At 30.1% G+C, this 21,034-nt stretch overlaps 2 protein-coding genes across 2 annotated transcripts in view; one reads left to right on the top strand and one right to left on the bottom strand.

Moving 5' to 3' along the window:
- Positions 1 to 975: 975 nt before the first annotated feature.
- On the bottom strand, positions 976 to 3,165 carry LOC142326183 (poly(A) RNA polymerase, mitochondrial-like). Its single transcript, XM_075368456.1, has one exon. It carries the CDS (start codon positions 2,966 to 2,968, stop codon positions 1,124 to 1,126), a length of 1,845 nt encoding a protein of 614 aa, XP_075224571.1. The 5' UTR covers positions 2,969 to 3,165; the 3' UTR covers positions 976 to 1,123.
- A 445-nt stretch (positions 3,166 to 3,610) lies between these two features.
- The window catches only part of l(3)72Dn (UTP4 small subunit processome component l(3)72Dn), a 57,978-nt gene continuing 40,554 nt past the window's right edge, over positions 3,611 to 21,034 (top strand). The window contains exons 1-8 of the mRNA XM_075368454.1: positions 3,611 to 3,820; positions 4,397 to 4,571; positions 5,065 to 5,136; positions 9,169 to 9,253; positions 11,821 to 12,019; positions 15,953 to 16,071; positions 17,667 to 17,810; positions 18,697 to 18,767. Coding sequence (XP_075224569.1) covers positions 3,717 to 3,820; positions 4,397 to 4,571; positions 5,065 to 5,136; positions 9,169 to 9,253; positions 11,821 to 12,019; positions 15,953 to 16,071; positions 17,667 to 17,810; positions 18,697 to 18,767 — 969 coding nt within the window. The 5' untranslated portion in view covers positions 3,611 to 3,716. The remainder of the gene's footprint in view (positions 3,821 to 4,396; positions 4,572 to 5,064; positions 5,137 to 9,168; positions 9,254 to 11,820; positions 12,020 to 15,952; positions 16,072 to 17,666; positions 17,811 to 18,696; positions 18,768 to 21,034) is intronic.

Genomic DNA, 21,034 nt, shown 5'->3' with positions numbered 1-21,034 from the left:
TTTAAATAATTAATATGAACTTCAATCACATCTATTTTTTATGTTATAATTTATGTATTTATACTTACAATTTATCTTATATAATAATGTGATCTATGTAACACATATTATAGCCTTATTAGAATAAAGGATTTACTTAATATGAAAATCAAACTTCTAGGCTCTTGTTCTTTCAAAGCAAACAATATTTGGTTCAGTTAAAGAAATTTACTTTTATTAACATAAATTAAAAAAAAGTAATCGAAATAGAATGACAGCTTTTCATACATCCTTATAAAAAAAAAAAAAAAAAATGAATTGTGTAACTTATCTAATTTTGCAGGGGGAATAAATGTGCCCACTCCACTAATAAATCATTTTTTTTTTACATTAAAAATTTACTGGCATTATATCTCATAACTATGTCATATTACTAAATTTCAAGTTTTTATGTTAACATTGGGAGATACAAGCAATAACTGAAATTTATCTTCTCCAATTGTTTTGATATATTTATAAAATTAAAACATTTATTACCAATAACAAACTATTAAATTACAACAAAATTAGTGAAAACCAGTATTTATAGAGATAAGGCAGTCCCTTTATACCACTTCATGCATTTAAATATTAAGGTAGTAGTAAATATTGGCAATCACTCTACCAAATTTCAAGTTTCTTTGATATTAAAGACAAAATATAAACATACATCTTTGTAAACAATTTTTTGCCAGATCTCGACATTTTATGGACCCCTAAGACAGAAAATATACCATTTCAATGTTTAATTTTTGACATGACAGCAATATTTTTCCTATTTTAATATTCTACAACAGTAGGGAAACTGTTGTAGATATAAACTTGAAACTTAAAGCAAAATATTTTAACTATGTATCCCTGCTGAAAATATTTAATAAAAGTAATTAAGGAATCAAACTGATTTTCTTTGCTAAATTGTTATACCGGAAATCAAATTTTTAAAATAAAAATATGACATAACAGTAAAAATAAATTTATTGTTAATTAACTTTTATAATAAATAATAAAACAAATTATGCTGTACAATTAATCACAAGATATTACAGTCTTAAACAAATTTATACAAAAAACAAAACTGTTTTCTTTAAAAAGAAAACAGTTATAGTTATCTTTTCCTAGTTGTTGTCTTTCTGGGTAATTTACCCTGGTGATATAAAGAGTCACTTTCTTCCATATTTTTTGAATCTACAATTACATCATCATTACTTTCTTCACTAAATAAATCACTAACTGCAACTAATCGGTTAGCTGACACTTGCTTTTTTTGTACAGAAGAATAAAATATATCTTTACTTTTAGACTTGAAATGTTGTGATTGAAACAATGTTATTAGGCCCCAATCTTCTTGAGAGTCAACATTAATGTGCTCAATTTGTAATTCTCTATCTAAATATCTTGCCGCATTACAAATTTCAATTCTCAGTCTCCCTAACTCTTCAGGACTAACATTTTTACTGACATTTAAATGACTTTCTAATGGATTAACAATGTACAGCGCTGAATGTTCTTGTTTTGGTAAAGCTTTTCCCAATTTTAACGAAAGTGCATGTGAATCAAAGTCAAACTTTACATAAAAATCAAAAAATCCTTTAAGTAAGTCAGCTAATGATGATTTATTTATCAAAGGATTATCTAATAATGAATCAATATCACGGAGAAATGTACAATTAACATCTTCAGCAAATCTTTTATCTTCAGGTCTTGAAAGCTTAATAAGGTGATCTAATGTCGGTATAACATTAACAGTTTGTAAATAGAATAATGTTAATAATGTTAAAGAAAAGTTTGTAATCCAGCGTCCTGGTGTTGGATTTGTTAAATTAACAGTTTGGGCCCAACATCTTACTGTGTAAACCAATGGACGTACTCTGTCATCAATAGATCCAAAAATATGCAGTAATTCAGACATATATACTCCTGTCATATTTGTTAATGAAAGATCACATTCAATTCCAGTATATTCTTGCTTAAATTTCAATATTGGCACTCTTGCCATTAAAATTCTTCTCACATTACTACATCCGGGAACATAACGTTCAATTAAGTCTCCAACTGATTCAATATATCTCTGTTGCTGAGTTCTATTATTGACTAATGATGTTTTTGTTTGAAATATTAATCTACTGTTTGGTATAACTTCTTGGGGTTGAAACTCAAGACGAAGAACTACATCTAAATCACAGCCGAGTTTACCAAAACTATTAACTGTTGAACCAAATGGTATGGCATTAATGAATGGAAATAATCCAGATAACGTATTTTCAATCTGTAATGCTGTAATAAATCTCATTCTAGTACCTAAATCATCAAGATGCATTGCATTAAATAACATTAACATCTGATCAGATATATCATTGCAGGATAGTAACAAAGAAGACAGTTCTTCAAAGCTAGGAGATTTAACATTACCAAACTGTGATAACGGTATGTGTTCTAGATTTATATGTGCATCTTTTTTTTTCTTTTTCTCATTACCATTAGCTTTAAACCACAGAAACTGTGAACGTACAGGTACTATTTGTGAATTATCCATATGATTCGATTTAAAAACAACAGCATGAGCTGAATTTTCATCATTAAATTCAACTATAACAAAATGTAAATTTGGCTGCATTGTATAATGCATCATCTTATTTATTAAACCGAACTGTGAACAATATTCATGTAATTGCACACATGACTGTTCTGAATGAACTTGAACAAGAATACTCCTTTTGGCTTGTAATCGTCTCATTTCCAACATTTTTTCAAACTGTATATATTTTTTACTGGCCACATTATTATTGACATTTAATTCAACTTTTTCAGAGTGAGTGGATCTACATGAATGTTGAATACTTTTCTTTTTTCCTAACAAAAAACTTTTAAATAAATTACCAGAAACATTTTTATTATATTTACTATACGGTACAATTCGAAAATTAAAACAACTTCGAAGTAACACAAACATTTTTACATACCGTTTATTTACTTCCGAAAAAATTAATGTCTTTATAACATGCTAAAAAATTCTAAATCACCAATTGTTTGATTTCATGTAGGTCAATTAATAACATTTAACGATGACTACTGAAACCATTACATCCCTAAAAACTTTCATAACACACAAGCACAAAACAACTGGGACTTAACCTTAAAGAACTTAGCTTTCCACGGATTCGAAACGATCGAAGTATTCGATTATTTGTAACGCTATTAGCTTAGTCGATATTTAAGCATATTGTATTACAGTGTTTAAATAATGTTAACCGTTAATTCTGATAAGCACTGGTGATTTTATTTAAACTTTCCTTGACAAAAATTATTTTAGTATAAAAAACGCTAAACATGTACGATTAAATTGGTTTAACAGGGTTTTACAATACAATTATACTAAAAAAAATTATTTAAAAGAGCTACCTTATAATAAATAAATGAAAAATCCTTCATTTAAAACAGAATAAATGAAATTGTAATTAATAAGTTATAACATTTTCTGAAAATAAATGTCTCATCGATACAATTAACAACTTATCTTCAATTTACTGAAAATCGATTAGTCGAAAAATTGAATGTTCGTGATCAGTAGTTGCATGTTTACATATTTGTAGGTTATGTTTATTACAACATGCGGTCCAACATAGGTTAAGAAAGAATAAACTTGGTTTTTAGCGGTTTTCTGATATTTTTACCTTTAAAAAACTTGTTTGCTTACCAAAATGGAAGCACATCGTGTGCATAGGTTAATGTGTTATAAATTGGAACCAAAAGCTATAATGAATATGTCTTATAATGAAAAGACAGATCTTTTGGCTGTTTTAAGGTAAGGACTATATAGTTAGTTTTAGACTGTTTATTTTCTTATATACGAGCTTTTAAGTGTAAGCGAATCATGTTAAATGTTTCTAAGTCGCATTTCAGGGAATAATTAATATTATATCAAAGAAAAAACACAAATCTACTGGTTATACCAAAAATTGTTTTTGCCCATGATATTGAACATTATTTTTAAATATTTATTTTTTAATGATTAATCGAACTAAATTTATTTAATATGACATTTGAAAACATTGATTTTATAACATATTAAATTAATTTTGACATTAAAATAAATTAATGACTTTATACGATTCTTAAAAGGAGTAAAAGTGCAAAAATGCTTGGAAAAGAAGCCGAGGTAGGGTATGTGAATGTGAAAAGGATGACCACTGTTGTCTTCTATCTTTCTCTTTTAAATGGTTATAATCTGTTAGTTAGACTGATACTAATGCTTCTGTAAGTCAATGATTGTAGGTTTATTCATTATAGGTATTTGAATGTAATATTTTTAGATTGTACATTTTGTGTAGTGTGGTGGGTGTTTTATGAAGTGCATTTATTTTTTATATTTTGTGTGTAGAAGTGATAACAGAATAGAAATATGGAACATGGAGACTGCACCATTTATTCAAGCTACAATACTACTCAAGCCACAAACTAAATTACGAAGTCTTGCTTGGTGTAAAAGACGTTTATTTGGTGCTGATCTAGATGGATCTGTTAAGGAAATTGATACCATTTCATTAAAAGAAAAGGTATTTATTTAATTTAAACATTTTTAATATATTTTAGAATAATAAATTATACAAGTATATATTTAACATTATGTAATTGGTCTTATTCAAAACTATTTATTTTATTGGAAGGTACCAAATTTGCCAGTCATAAGTCTGGAAGGCTCTGGTTTCCAATCCATATTGCAGAAGATATTTTTATTTACATGCTATAAATTTTTATTTTTATTCAGTAGTAGGTTGGCAGTATTAAGAATGGCATCTGACTGTGAAAATCCTGCCAAACCGCTCCTGTTTCATTGCACAGTCGACTAAAAACGTAAGGCTTTCTCTGTCTTTTATATTTACCTTCAGTGACTAGTACATTTGGTTTTCACTCTAGTATTTATGCACAAAAGCTACTGAAAGTGTTTAAATTTGGAGTTTAGCATACATTAAAGATTAATTATAACATGTAATTTTGCATTTGTCATGGATAAAAAACAAATAATAGTTTTATTTGTTATTGTTTCAGAAATCTTATCCAGTTACTTCAGGTGGACCTTGCCATTGCTTAGCTGTTAATAGGGCAAATACACTTCTCGCAGTATGTTTTTATTATAGATAATTTAAATTTGGATTATGGTATTTAAAATGTTTATATTTAATATATCCTCAATGAGACCTTTGGTATTGAATGTTAACTAACTATCAGGTCTCCCTAGTCCTAGACATGTTAGCATATTGTGCATAATTTTTTCAGCTTTACAGGAGAAATGTTGTCTTGGATGCGTTGGCATATCTGTTCATTGGTTAAGGCTCACAGAACAGAATATTCTTCAGACAAACATGTTGATAAATTTATTTGTATAAACTGAAGAGTGAGGAGGACATTGATGGAAGCCAGTATCCTACTTTCCTTTCTGCTTACCGTAAGCAGAGGTTATCAAAATAATGGTAGTTTAGAAATAGTTGTGCATGCGTGTGTATGTGTAAAAGAATACTTCTTTTATCTCAATGACTATTTTATTACATTCAAGTCCAGAACACTGCTTGGCCAATATGTAGGATTTAGTTTAGTATACAGTTTTAGACTTAAAGGCATTCCAAATAAATTAATATTGTAGTAATAATATATGGTGTTATTTTATAACCCTGATCAGGTTTTTTTTAATCTTTCATGTTATAAAAAAAAATAAAAAATAGTACTTGTAAGTTTTAATTTTTTTTTCATTTTTTAAATATACTTATTTTTTTGTTTTTTTTTCATTTTTTAAATATATTTATTTGTTATACAGACTTCATTTTAAATTTTTCTATGCCCTATTTATAATTTGTTAAGTTATTTATATATTTATACTATTGAATGTAAGATAATTATTTTATGTAATGTTGTGTAAGTACAGTTACATATAATTTATAATTATAATTTATAATTATAATTTATAATTTTCTCTAAAGAGAATATATATATATACTCACACACACACATTCACACACTCTGTCTCACATACATACACACATATATAAACACACACACAATAACATTCTCAGAATGTTAAAAATCAGATGGGTGGATAAAGTGTCAAATGAAGAGGTATTGCGGCAAATAGATGAAGAAAGAAGCATTTGGAAAAATATAGTTAAAAGAAGAGACAGACTTATAGGCCACATACTAAGGCATCCTGGAATAGTCGCTTTAATATTGGAAGGACAGGTAGAAGGAAAAAATTGTGTAGGCAGGTCACGTTTGGAATATGTAAAACAAATTGTTAGGGATGTAGGATGTAGAGGGTATACTGAAATGATACGACTAGCACTAGATAGGGAATTTTGGAGAGCTGCATCAAACCAGTCAAATGACTGAAGACAAAAAAAAAATTAACTTTGCTGGTTCATATTTTGTAGTAAATAAAAGGCATTGTCCAGCTGATGATTAAGTATTAATTTTAATAAGCTTTAATCATTACATGTAACATTTAAATAATTTTACATTATGTTATAATTTTTTATAACATTAAAATGAAATGTTATAATAATTTGAAAATAATAATGTTTGATTTATCTCAAAATGTCATACACATTATTATAATTTATAATATTATTATTTATTTATAATTTTCTCTAAAGAGCTAATTTTCATAATGTATATTTTTGTCTTTGAAAGTCAGTATTTATAATTAATGTAGAAATATTGAAAGATTTTCAAACTTTTAAAGATATAAGACTGTAATTCTATTAATTTGAATAAAATTTACTACCTACATCATCATACTGTTGAAATCACTTACGAGAATTCTATTCACTGTATTAGCAATCTTGCATCTTCCTGATAAGAATAACTTATCGGCTTTATTTTTTTTAAAGTCAGATGGTTACACAATCTGTCTAGTGAAAAATTTTTTAAACTGCTATCCTGGAATTTTCAATTACTTTTAAATAATTATCTTCAGATAAGTATGTATTCTCTGCACCCATATTATTGTACATGTTAGAGACATGATTGATAAATCTGGGTGAAGAATTTAAAATATTAACATCTGATTTCTAAAATACCTCTTAGGAAAAAAGAAAGACAGGGTAGAGAACCATATATATTTCATTCTACTGGCTGGATTGGGCTGAGTTTTATTTTTATTTTACTTGGAAAGACCCACAGATATGTCATAAAGCGTCATTGGACCCTGAACTTGAGTCTCTGAGAATTTCCTTAAAAAATCCTCATGTATTACTTAATTGAGCAACTTTATGAGATTATTAGGTCCATTGATGCTTGATAACATATCTGTGGGCCATCCCAAGCGAATAAAACAATAAAAGTCAGCCCAATCGGTTTGGACTAGAAATAGGATTTGAGGATGCGTTTTATCTGTGGTAGGAAAGAAAAGAAAAAGGGTTGTAAGTGGATTAGGTGTTAGCTGATTTTTTAAAATATGTAACTTTGCTGAGTAATAATAAAGCTGCACAGCAGCAAGGGGCCACAAGTATGAATATTAAGATGCTTGGGAATACAGGAAAAGACAGATGAATAGACTGAAGTAGTTTTATTATTTAAGTAGATTGTAGAAAGGAAGGATATTTAAAATCTATTTTCAACTTATTAGTGGTAAAAATGAAAATAAAAAAGTAGATCAGAAAATAAGTAAATGTGTATAGATATGCAAGAAAGTTGTTAAGAAAGTATGATATAAGTTTGGTTTTTTATGGAATATGGTAAAACAAAATGACAATGGCTGTGTGTACACAGGTGTGGTAGTGATTCAGGTGATTAAAGATACACTGTAAATAAGTAAAGAAGTATTACTCCATTCCTTTATTATATATAAAATAAAAATAATTATTTAAAACTGACTGTCACCATTTTGTTTCATATTCATTCCAAGTCGTGTGTAGGTTACCCATTACATTTTGCAGTACGACCACGTTAATTCAAATCACCTCTACTGTTATCCATTCTTTAAGGTTCTGGAGGTTGTGTGTGTGATGTTTAGAAAATGTCTTATTTCAAGTAACCCCAAACAAAAAAAAAATCTTATGCAGACTGTTCTGATAATCTTACGGATGACAGGAATGTTGCCATTCTTTGAGATGACATTATTAGTAAACAATTCCTTTTATACTGTGATAGAGGCCTTGAATTATGACTTGTAGCACGAATTTGATAAAATAAAGTACTTTGATTAACAGAATGAAGAGTTAATTCAGGCTGAAGGAAGTTTCCTAATATGTTAACACAGCATAGTGAATTTACTGTAACTGCATTGTTCATTACAGTCCTGAAAGAAATATGACCTATAATAAAAATAATGACTCTATAATTTAAAATTTAGGAATGCCACACTGTACTGTAATTTTGACACTATGAATTGGTTTTTCATATTATCTTTGATTTACATTCTAACAGTAGTGAAAGTTTTGCTTGTGGTGAAACCCAAAAGATGGAAGTGAAAAAAAATTCTTGTGGTACATCCAAAACCTTTCCAGGCTTATAGTACAAGTTCACTGGCTCAATCATAAAACCAGTATATATATTTTATCTTCTTTTTATTAGCACTTAACCTTTTTAATTTATACATTTTACATAAAGTAATTCATAATGTCCAAGAGAACAACAGTATGCACAACTTAAATGTTATATGGATGGTACTGGAGATTTGGATGTAAAATTCTCCTTACACTGGTATGAGAAATTGCTATTCCCTTTGATACTGTGTGCTGTTGTGGTGACTGGGTAAAGCGCATCTACTCACGCATCATTTTCTTACATATGTATACTTTTAACACTTTGTGTTCTCAATGTGGAACCTGTTTCCTGAAAGTTTCCAACTCATGTTTTTATTTTGTAAGCAAAAGACACTGGATCATTATGAGGAATGTTAAGGAATCATAGTATGCACTGCTTCACAACTTCATCAGAACTGAGTGTTAAAACAAGAGCTACAAAAATGGAGGTACTTTCATTCTCCCCCACTCATCAATGTTACTGCTGAATTTCCAGCACTGCTGAATCCTCTATATTATAATTAGATAAGTAGTGAACTACAATTCACAAAACTGCAAGTTTATTATAAATTTATTTGTTTCTCTTAGTTTTTATTAGTATCATTTTTTTAATATTTTTTACTTTTATTATTTGTAGGTTGGAACTGAATTAGGTTACATAAATATTTTTAAAATAAAACAAAATGGTTTGTCATTTGATAAAATAACCCAAACAGAAAGTAGTAAGTATACCTAATTTGTTTATATTACATTTATTATTTAATTTAAAAGATTTAGTTCTTATGTAATTTTTTTTTTTTTTAAATTAGATATCTTTTATTTGTGCAGTCTGTGCTGTTTTAAAATTAAAAATTACTGTTTAATTACTTGTTTACAGTGTATGATTTAGATACTTTATTTCATGACTATCATGTCGTCTTGTATAATTAATCCCATACTTAATGAAATGATATACTCACTAACAACTCATTTCTTGAGTAGTTTACAGTGTAATAATAGTTCTTTGAGTAATATTAAGGGGTCTAATTTGGCCTTATTCGAGTACAAAGCATTTTCAATCTCAAGTCAGTTACATATCATCTTTAAACCTGCTTATTTGGACTTAAAGTGACATCAGATCATAATGTCTGTTATTTTGCAAACTTTCCATCTTAATCATTCAGAATGATTTTGTTTATTATTTCTTCAATTTTTGCTACATTTGAACATCCATTACAGTAGCCATCTTTGCAATTTGTTGACTGTATTAGAATTTAGTATTCCGTAATTTAATCGCTTGGAAAAAAAATTAAGCCTCACCAAGTACAACATCTCACTTAGCTTAATCGTTTACCATTTTCCCCTTAAAAAAAATAAAATTGTATAATAGCGCAAATCTTTTATATATATGAGTATAAAAATGCTTGTGATATCTTTTATTTTGATAATAGGCATCTTTTATTTTTTCCAGTAAAAATCAAAATTAAGTAACATTATACTGAAACTTGACATGTCCTGATCTATTCTCAGTCCCTTGCCTTGGAACCTGGTATTCGATAGATTTTTTGTACTGACATTCCCAAGAAGGGATCATGGCCCAGGCTTTCGCCGATGACTGTCTCCTGTTAATTCGTGGTAACTCACGATTGCAGCTAGAAGGCCGAGCACAGGCGGCTTTGTCTACCGCAGAGGGCTGGATGGAATTCAAAATTTAAAGATTTCTATGCCCAAGACGAAGTTTATGCTTCTCAAGGGTGCAGACAAATTATCATGCAGCCGTAACTCCCGTATTAAGTATAAAGGCTGTGTGATCAGCCAAGTTCGAGTTCCTAAGTACCTAGGTGTTTTGTTTGATGAGAAGTTGCTTTTAGCAACCACATTAGGCAAGTAGTGGTGGACACCATCTCTGTGATGCACAAGCTTAGGAGGATTGCTCGAAAGTATTACGGGCTGTCGGGCCATCATTTGTACATGGTGTTCTGAGGCATCTTCAAAAGTGTGACCTCTTACACGGTGTCCATTTGGGTGCATAGGTTGGAAAGAAATCGAGCACTTATTTAACATTTAAGGAGTGCCCAGCGCTGAGCCTTAATTGTATGCACTGGTTTTAAAACAGCCTCTAACGAGGCTACCACTGTATTGGGAAAGGCTCTCCCAATCGATTTAGTGGTGAAAGTTTGGGCGGCCATGTGGAAATTGTAAAGAGGCAGGGAGGCCGAGGTATTTGGGATGTGGTTTTGAGCTGGGCCTGTACCGAAGCGGAATGCTGATCTCAATGCACCAGTTCTAAATTTTGAACAATTGCCCATCTCCCGCTCTGTGAAGGAGGCTTTACATCCTCGTGATGGAAGCAAGAATGGCATACAATGACTAATAGAACTTCCTTGTATAGATTTATACAGGATCTGGGGGGATGGTATGCCTCCTTCGTTTTTTAAGGGCAACAGGAGGCTGTGCTCTCCAACCATGTAAATTTAAACCAATATTTGTTTCGGTTCCACCAGGCAGCTGATGAGTTGTGTATCTGTGGGAGTCCAGTCAAAAGAACACATGATGTTAGACTGCCCAGCTCTTGGGGGGGGAGGGGGTGTCAGAAATCAAAAAAATGGAACTGGAACTTCCAGGAACTTCCTGGAACTTATAGGTCAAGGGGAAAATTGGCCACTCACAAGCGGCGAGTCAATGTGGCGAGAGCCGCATTGTCAGACTGTGTGGGAGTTCCTTTTGCGGTTGCTTTGTTCAACCGACATCAGTAGTTTAAGGGAAAAGACTCCTAATGCGCTGCTGTAGGAAGCTAATTGAGAGATATGTCTGGTTACCAGCCAAATTAAGGGTCCAAGCGCTTTAATGGTGGACAGGTACTTTCTGGCATTCAGCTGTTTTGAGGCTCAGTAGCCATTTATGGCGCAGACATTCAGTCTTTATCCTTTAGGGGGACCGAATGGGGTGGTGGTGGGAGAAATGCCAAGCAAACCAACTTCATCTAAAGAATGTAGCTGTATGGCAGCAAGATGTTTTTGCTCATCATCCTAACTAACATATACAGGTCTTTCACGTTATCTATTAAATGATCACACAGATTTTTACTTCTCTTTTTCGTTTTGCTCTTGGTGTACCTTTTTCTACTAGTTGCTTTTCCTTGCAGTTATCTTCTTTTCCATCGTGTTCGCTTTTTGATCCTGTTCAAAGGATTGCTTGTTTTGTACATATTTATGCCTTTATTTGTCTTATATATTCATATATATTACTGATTTATGTATGTTTTTTAACATTTCACTGATAACTTTTCCTGTTTTATTTTTAATTTTAGAACGAGTGTTATCTATATGCTGGGATGCAAGCAGTCAGTACATTATAACGAGTGGTGTTAATCATATTAGATTATTTAATTATGAAGATGGTAGTCTTATATATAACATGAAACCAGTACAGCCAAGTAATTCAAAAAAGCTCTGTGTCTGGTGTATCACTATAACAGATGACTTTATTATACTTGCTGGAGATTCAAGGTATTGTTAATTTCACTTGTGTCATGAGTTACTACTTCATTAATTAATGAAATCAACAGGTTGTCTTTTTTTGGGATATTATGACTTTATATATATATATATATATATATATATGTAAAAATATTAAGTCTCAAAAAAAAAAAAGACAATATATATATTGGAAGATATACTGTGTATTGAAGATATATATATATATATCTTGATTTTGTTGTTGGACCAGTGAACTTGTACTATAAGTCTGAAATGTTTTGGATGTCCCAAAACAAAATATTAAAATATTTTCCATCATTAGAATTTATTTCAAGAAAAAATTGCTTATTTTTTTACGATCAAATTTATGAAGTGAAATAATGCACACTACTTAATTCACAACACTACATAATTTTTCTAATGAGTGTCAAAATTAGGAACTGAAAACTGAACATTAATGTATTGTAGACATTTTATAAGGAACTAAGCTATTTCAAAGAGAGAAGTTTTGTGCATAACCTTTCAACATCCTGCTTTTCTATTCCATGTCCACCAGCACTTGAAACTGTACTAGTTACACTGTACATTTGCCATGTACTTGCAGGTTAATAACCACTTTGTAATGGTAAAATAACACAAATGACTTTATTTTATTCTGTAGTCACTTTCTGATTATACAACAATTATTGTACATAAATGACAATTACAATTTACAATTTTGTAATTACAATTACAATTTTTGTAGTGCATTAATGATCTAAAAAAAAAAAATGATTTAAGATATGTCTTATAAATGGTCTAATATTTTCTTATCAACCTTGGGTAAATAGTATTCCAGTTATCAGCCATTATTAAAGAAATAATACTTTAGTCAAGAATGATTTTTTAAGAAATTGAACAGAATGGAGAAAAAGCTTGTGTACGCATCTTTAGTTTGGTAAAAAAAGTGTACATTAATAAAAAACAACCATTATTATATTGTACTGTATGCCTGAGAAGTTTCCATACCCCTAGATAAATACATTGTCAACTCTGTACTTATTTTGAACATTTATATATATTTTTTGTATTTATGAATTATTTATCCAGTTAATTTATATGTGCACCATCATCCAGAGTACACAGAACTATGTGCTCCACATTCTTGACATGTTATGAAGCATCTCTGGAATTATGGTTTGAAAGGCTTCCTTCATACTATATACTACTCTTCATTTTTTATGTATTATAGATGGTGGGATTTTGATGTTAATTATGAAATTAGGACTTGATTATTTCCCCACAATGAATTGTTGGTTGTGATAAAGTTGGTGCTTCATAGTGACTATTATAAAAGGGCTGGTAATGCTTCTGAACCATAGCCAATCCAACAATCTGGAAGTTTTTCATTTAGAAAATTGTGTATTTGAAGAGCAAAACAAGCTGCAGCCCCATCTGTCATTCTATATCCAAACACATTCCCTGACATCATTCTCTTGAAGTCATGGTATTATTAACCATCCTTCTGACATTTGCAAATAAGAACTCCCTTTCATGTACTCTTCAAAATAATGTAGTCTGAACAAGTATTGTGATGTCATCTCAGGCCATGTCGTGACATGTGGATTTGTTACCAACTTGTGCACAAAATGAGAATTCTTCTTGACCTAGAAAACTACATTCCTGGCTTATGAACCGCAATAAATTGTAGATTTATCAGAAAATAACACTATGCTATATGCCCCATTTGGAAATCATGTTAATAAAGTGTGGCAGACAGCAATATTCTCTTCCATTTTTCCATCATATAAATAATTCATTCACAAAAGTTGGTTAAATGGTTTCATGTTGAAGCAGTCTTTTTATATGATCATGAATTGTTAAGCAGTATATTAAGTTAGATCGTTTATGAAACCTAATTCTAATTGGAGACTGCTCAATCAAATCAGTGATGGCAACACATGCTTGTGTTTATATCTTTGTTCGTCCACTATACCATTCTTTTTTCTCTTTAACACTGGTGGAAGAAAATGCATGTTTGCTCAATCAAACATTGTTGCTTTATGTGACGGATCCTTGTAGAAGTGTTCGTGAAATTCACTCATTATTTATGACATTGTTTGTTCTCTACATCATCATTTTGTGCACCCAAACATGTCATAACTATTTCTCAATATCACAATTGCTTTTACTTACATCAGCTATAGCTTTGCAACTAAAATAACTGAGCAGGTGAGTGTTCTGTGCTACCTTGTGAGCAGGGATACTAATCCCAGTAAAGAAATTATTTATTAGGAGCTGAATACAGCATGACAAAAAACTAGCAACATGTTAATTGCAGGAAGGAGTGACAGGAACTTATTGGTTATGCTGTACATGAATTGATGTAAAACATGATTAAATATTTCACACCAGAATAAACAGTTTGTTCAACTTAATTATTTCAGTTTTTCTAAAAAAAAGAAATAATAAAAAAAATTGAAGCGAAAAACAGCAGGTGCAATTTATATTGATTAATGTAGTAAAGACTTCATGTAAAAGAAGATGTATTTGTTAGACAGTGATGCAGAATATTCAGGCTTAAAACTATTAATCAACATATTTTTTTTATAAAATCATTTTTTTAAATTTAATTTAGAATAATTGAGTCTAAAATTGTTTTAGATGGTTAGGTAATATACTAAAAACAGGATTGAAATAATACAGCTTTTTCTCATAGTACTATGATGCATTGCATAATCTTAATAGAGAGTAATATTGCTGTTGCATTATATATACATGATTTGTTAATCTTATATAACAATAATAATAAAAAAAAATGAGTTGAAGACCTACTTCCAGTCTATCTGGGTGTTCTAATGGCTGGATCAGGCTGATTTTTGTTTGTTTGCTCAGATGACTCACAGATATGTCATCAAGTAGCATCGGACTCTAAAAATTGAGTCCCCTCTGAGAAATCCTCATTTATTCCTCAATTGAGGAACTTTCCAAGGTTATTATTCACAGAAAAATCACTCTGAAGGTCCATTGATACTTGATGACATATCTGTGGGCCATTCAGAGTAGAATAAAAAAAATAATAAATCAATTTATCTGGAGCTGGAAATAATTTTTGAGCATGCCTTTTACATGTGGTAGAAAATAAAAACGGGTTGGGAGTGAGATGTGTTGAAAATGGAAATAGGGCTTTAGCTGATTTTTTAAAATTTATAACATTACTTTATAATAATAATGCTACGGAGCAGCAAGGAGCCACTAATTTAATGTTATTTAGTTCAAAATTATAGAATTTTTTTTAATTTAAGTTAATATATAACTTGAATAACTAAATAAAACAGTTATTTTTGTTCAATAGATATTTTTGTAGCTGAAAAAACCCTATAACATGCTAACATTTGGAAGTGTGGTTGCCAATTATCTTACCTCAGCAACAATTGGCATGTGATGGTGCATCATTTCACAAAGCAAAAAGCAACAGCATTATTTTTGTTTATAGTAATAAAATTTGAGATATTTTTGTATTGTTAAACCATACTCACATTTAATGTTGCATATTATTGCCATATGCGTATTTATTCATACAAGCGTGAATGTTATATCTTATTACATCTATAGTATTAAGTTTCAATGATAAATTCTTATAGAATTTTTATAAACATCTTACAATTTGATTAAAATTGTTATGATTACAGACAGTCTATTTGTGATAATAAAGCACTGCAATACGTATAATCACGATAATGATATAAACTATGAGTTTTGACTTGCTATTATAGTAACAGCGATAACTTGTGTTATTTGCTGATAATTTTTGTTAAAAGCCAGCCCTGTAGCAATTTTCTGTAGATGTTTACAAAGTAATTAGTGCTAATTGGTTATAGTTAACATTACTGGTCACTAATCCACAGGCTATCAATTGTCATAGTTATTCCAAAATATCTTCAGTTATATAACTACAATATATATTTCTTTATCTGTTTATAGTGGTAGATTAACAATTTGGGATGCAAGAAATGGTGTTTGCATAGATTCTTTTAAAAGCCACATGGAAAGTATATTAACAATTTGTCTCAGTAAAGATCAGAAAAAAGTTTATTGTGCAGGTAAGAGGTAAATTGTATTTATTTTCACTGTCATTTATCTATTATTTCTTGCATATATTATTATTTATTGAATGCAAAATGTTTAGATTGAAATAACTGAACTGATAATATGCGAGTTTTCTTTATATAATACTAAAATACTGAAGTTTAAGTAAGAAGACTTTCATGTAGGAGTTGAGTGAATCTGCCAAACAACAAGAGTGAAAAAACACAAGAATACTACAAACGGATGTTATTCACAGAAACAGTATAGCTTCTTATAAAAGGCCGCCTTATGTTCATAAAAAAAAAACATACACTAACATGATACCTGGTAAAACCACTTTATTATGCATTTTTCTTTATACAGAGTGTCCCATGAAGAAACAGATGAACTTTCAGGACATGTTCTACTAGTGAAAATAATGAAAAACATTCATATAAACATAGATCTGGAAATACTAGATTGTGGATACTGGTGTCCTTTAGTGGTTAGGTTTCAATTAACCACACATCTAAAAAATGGTTGACCTGAGACTGTACAAGACTATACTTCATTAACATTCATACATATTATTATCCACATTCATCCTCTGAAGTAATATCGCACAGAGGCTAAACAAAAAAAGAAAAGGCCTGGAAATGTTTTGTTTTCAAGTTAGGCTAGCGAAAGATTTTGCCTGGATTTCAGCTCTTATATGAAAAAGAATCCCTACTGTAATTTTTAGGACCCAAATTAAGGAATAAAGTTGGTGGTTTTTTTTATATGATTCATCTGGGAAATAAGATAAAACGGGTAGAACTGTAACTCCAGTAGTTTTTAAATATCTGATGTAAAACATGAAATTTGATGTTGAAAAACAATTTTTCTTTTTAGGTTTTTAGTTCAGTACCTTTGTTAAATAACTAATAAATGTGTAAGATTTATTAAAAAAAACTTATAGAAAATTTAATAATGAGAAAATTAATGTAAATATAGCCATTTCAGTAACTAAAGCTGGGTTGGATAAATTTGGTGAGTCAACTCCATTGTTTAGGACAGTTTGGTGGTTTGATTATTTTTGGAGTAGTTATATGAGCACAAATAGTAGTGAACCATCTGGGCAGTCTGTTAAGGTTATAACTGCAAAGAATATTGAAAAAAAGTCATGATATTATTAAGGAAGATAGAAGATTATAAGTATATGGAATTGCTAAGGCAGTAGGCATATCAAAGGAATGGGTGTTTGAGATGTTATTGTTTATGGGTCCCATACTTTTATAAGTAGTAATGATATAAAATTAAGTGAAGAACTTAACTGTGTTAAAAATATTGCAAAGAACATTGGGTATTAAGGTAAAATAAATGATTACTTTGAATATTAGAATTAGCAATAGAATTACTTTGGCAGTTCTTTTCTGTTTAATCGTTTTCTAAATAAATGATTTATTAATTTACAAAATTAATGGTTAATAGTATTAGAATTATTTCTAAGTTTTTTTATATTAATGTAAATTTTCTGTAATTTAGTTACAGCAAGTGTTTTTAATTTTCTAACAATTAAAACTTTATTAATATTTGTTAGCTTACATCCTATCTCTTTTACAATATTTAAATAAATTTTTTACCATTTCAGGTGTTGATCCAGATATTAAGGTTTATGATAAAACTGTAATGAAAGATGAAACTGTAAAATGGATTAAATCAAAAGATATTATTAATCATACTCATGATGTTAATGCTTTGGTTTATTTAAATAATGGAAAATTGTGCTCTGGAGGTAATTATGGTAACATCCATCAAATAATAAGAAGAAAATAAAGTGTGAAGTATTTAAAAATAACAAGATCCATGCTATTTGATTGGGTTAATTAATTTTTGTGCTTTTGTTTTACTAAATTTGATATGGCTTATACAGTATATCAAGTTATTGATTATATTTTTGTGGGTGGATGATTTTACTGTCATAATAATTTTGGAATATTATATAATTAATTTAAATAATTTATTAAACATTAAAAGTAAATTATTACATCAACTGAATAGCCATGAAGTGTAGTGGTTTGTGCTGCCCTCTGACTGATATCAACTTAAATTCCTGGCTTGTTATTTTTTTAACTAGTAATGTACTTGATATTTCTCATTAAAATGGTGTATATGTCTATGATTTAAAAAAAAATTCCTGCCTATTATATGGAAGGGAGGATCAGTAAAAAATTTAGAATAAGGTTGCACAAAATTGTTCTAAGTTTATTTGATTTAATTATTCTATGAAATCTTTTAATTTAATGTAACTGCAGGATATAAGTAAGACAAAAACAGTTTGGCTTATTTGTTATTTCAAATTTAAGAAATGGTTTGCATGTTGGTTAAAATTCCATTTTGTTTACATTTTTGTACTATTTTGCTAGTATTCATTCTAAAACAGCAACAGAAATTAAACAAAGGCAGACTCCTGTTTTCAGTCAGAAAGAAGTTTCTTCCAAATTCTTTTTCTAATTTTATTTCCTTTAATTCTTGTTCCCCAACATGTTTTACATGTAAATCATAAAAAAATAAATAGGCTTAGATCTTCAATAAACATTAAAAACACCCCAAGAACCATAGAAGTTGATGAAACATTTTTTTATTTTTATCATATTTATTAATTTGTTTTGTTTTATTAGGTGTTGATTCGTATTTATCACTAGCTACTACTTCTCCATTTTCTGTAAAGTTATTTCCACCAATTTTACAGGTAAATATTTTAAAGTTTGTATTTTTAAAAATATTGTATCCGCATGTATACTGTTTGTTTTTCAATTTTTTTTTACACTAGATTAGAACCATTAAGAAATCACCTTATGGTGGTGTAAAGGTCTTTTAAATAAACTAGTTAATTAAAACGTGAAACTACAACCATACAGTTGTTTAGTGTCGCATATTAATTGTCTAAATTGAAAATGAAAAATATCAAAAAAAATTATCGGTTAAAACTAAATTATATTATTTTATATTATTACTTTTACTTTAATGAGATGATTATATATGGTTACATTCGCATATTATGTTATTTTGGTTATTATTTGTGGGTGAACCTATATAGAAATTATTTCAATTTTAGCAGTCAGGTTTGTAGACTCCAGGTAAATCAAATCTATTAGTTCATGTTTAACAAGAAGTTCTACATACAAGATAACAGACTATTTAATGGTTGACTTATATCAAGCATGTTAGATTAAATATTTTTACAACTCATTGAAAAAACAAAACAAACCTCATAAACTGTTAGAAACACACATAAAAAAATAATCTTCTGGCTTAGGTCTGTTTTTAACTGACTTTAAAAAAGAGGAGGTTATCAATTTTTTTATTATGTTACACAATATCTCTGGCGTTAGTTAACCGACTTTTGATTATTTAGTTTTGTAATCAAAAGAGTATATTTTCAGAATGGTCCCATATAAATTTTAACCAAATTCGATGATAATCTTAGAAAAAATACAGAAAACCGAACAGCTTGACACCCTTAGCCGCTGACCGCTCACACCAGTACCGTGTCGCTTGTGCCCTGTATGACTAGGATATTAATAATAACAGTCTTACTATTGTTGTTTAGTCTCCTTAGATATATTTTTATGACATTTCTTTCTCTATTTTTTTTACATAAACAATCATTATTTTTTTGTTCTTGGCTACTTTCCTCTAAACTCCATATAAATATTATATCTACATTTACTATTTATATAAAATGTTGAAAAAGTGTATAATCCCTAATTGCAAAATTTTAATATTTATATTTTGGTATAAGTTCTAATTTTGCAATATTAAATATGAGGGCAAATCAAATATTAACTGGATTTTTGTTTCCGAGTGTCTGTGGACTGAATTCATGCTTCTAGTATGCTTGGGTGAGGTCATTAGGAGTGGGAAGAGCCGCCAGCTATTCCACACTCCCAACCAATTCGTCAGTAATGCTCACGATGTCGAAGCAACAGGTGCACCTCTCCACTGTGCAGCGCGTAATTATAAAATTTCTTGCTTGTGAAGGAGTTCAAGCAACAGAAATTTTCCGGCAATTGACTGCACAGTTTGGGGACCATACATTATCAAGGACTCATGTGTTTACTTGGCATAAAGAGTTCAAGGAAGGTTGAGAATGAGTTGAAAATCAGGAATATGATGGCTGTTCTCAGACCAGCATTACAGACGAAAACATTCGCTCGGTTTGAGACACTTTTGAAGATGATTGATGGCTGAGAGTATCTGAAATTGCAGTACAGGTCGGAATAAGTTATGGGAGCTGTCAAACGATCATCACAAGACCTACAGTTCTGTAAAGTGTGTACCAAATGGGTCCCTCGCCTTTTGACTGCAGATCAGAAGTTTTTAAGTTTCATCACATTACCTGTGATGAAATATGGGTCCACCACTACATTGCCCAGTCGAAACAAGCTAGTATAGAGTGGCAAGGGAAAGGGGAGGCAGCCCCAGTGAAAGCCATGATTCAACTGTCAGCTGGCAAGGTTCTTTCAACGGTTTTTTCGACTGGCAAGCCATTTTGCTCATTGAGTTTTTGCATGAGAAATACACAATCAATGCTGTTTACTACTGCAAGGTGTTGAACAAAGTGAGAGCTGTATATCGCCACAAAAGATGAGACCAACCAATCCAAGAGGCCATCCTTCATGACAATGCCAGGCTCCATACTGAAGCTTAATGGCCTGAAAACTAGAAGAAATGCACTGGACTCAACTTGATCATCCTCCCTACAGTCCGAACCTATTGCCCTGCGATTTTCATTTGTTTGGGCCGTATAAAGAAGCTGTAGGTGGGCAACAATTTGAAGATGATGAGGGCATGGAGGGATTCGTGCGCATTTGGCTCCTGATGCAACCAGCTTCATTCTACGATGCTGCAATAAAAAACCTTCCTTTTCGCTGGGAAAAATGTATTTCTAAAGCACGAAATTATGTAGAAAAATAAATTGTATTTGCCTTTTATTTTTCAGTAAATAATTTAAAA

The sequence above is a fragment of the Lycorma delicatula genome, chromosome 6, assembly GCF_047948215.1.
Source record: "Lycorma delicatula isolate Av1 chromosome 6, ASM4794821v1, whole genome shotgun sequence".
NCBI classification, from domain to species: domain Eukaryota; kingdom Metazoa; phylum Arthropoda; class Insecta; order Hemiptera; family Fulgoridae; genus Lycorma; species Lycorma delicatula.
The sequence above is the reverse complement of the archived record's forward strand: the minus strand, read 5'-3'. Positions and strand labels throughout refer to the sequence as shown.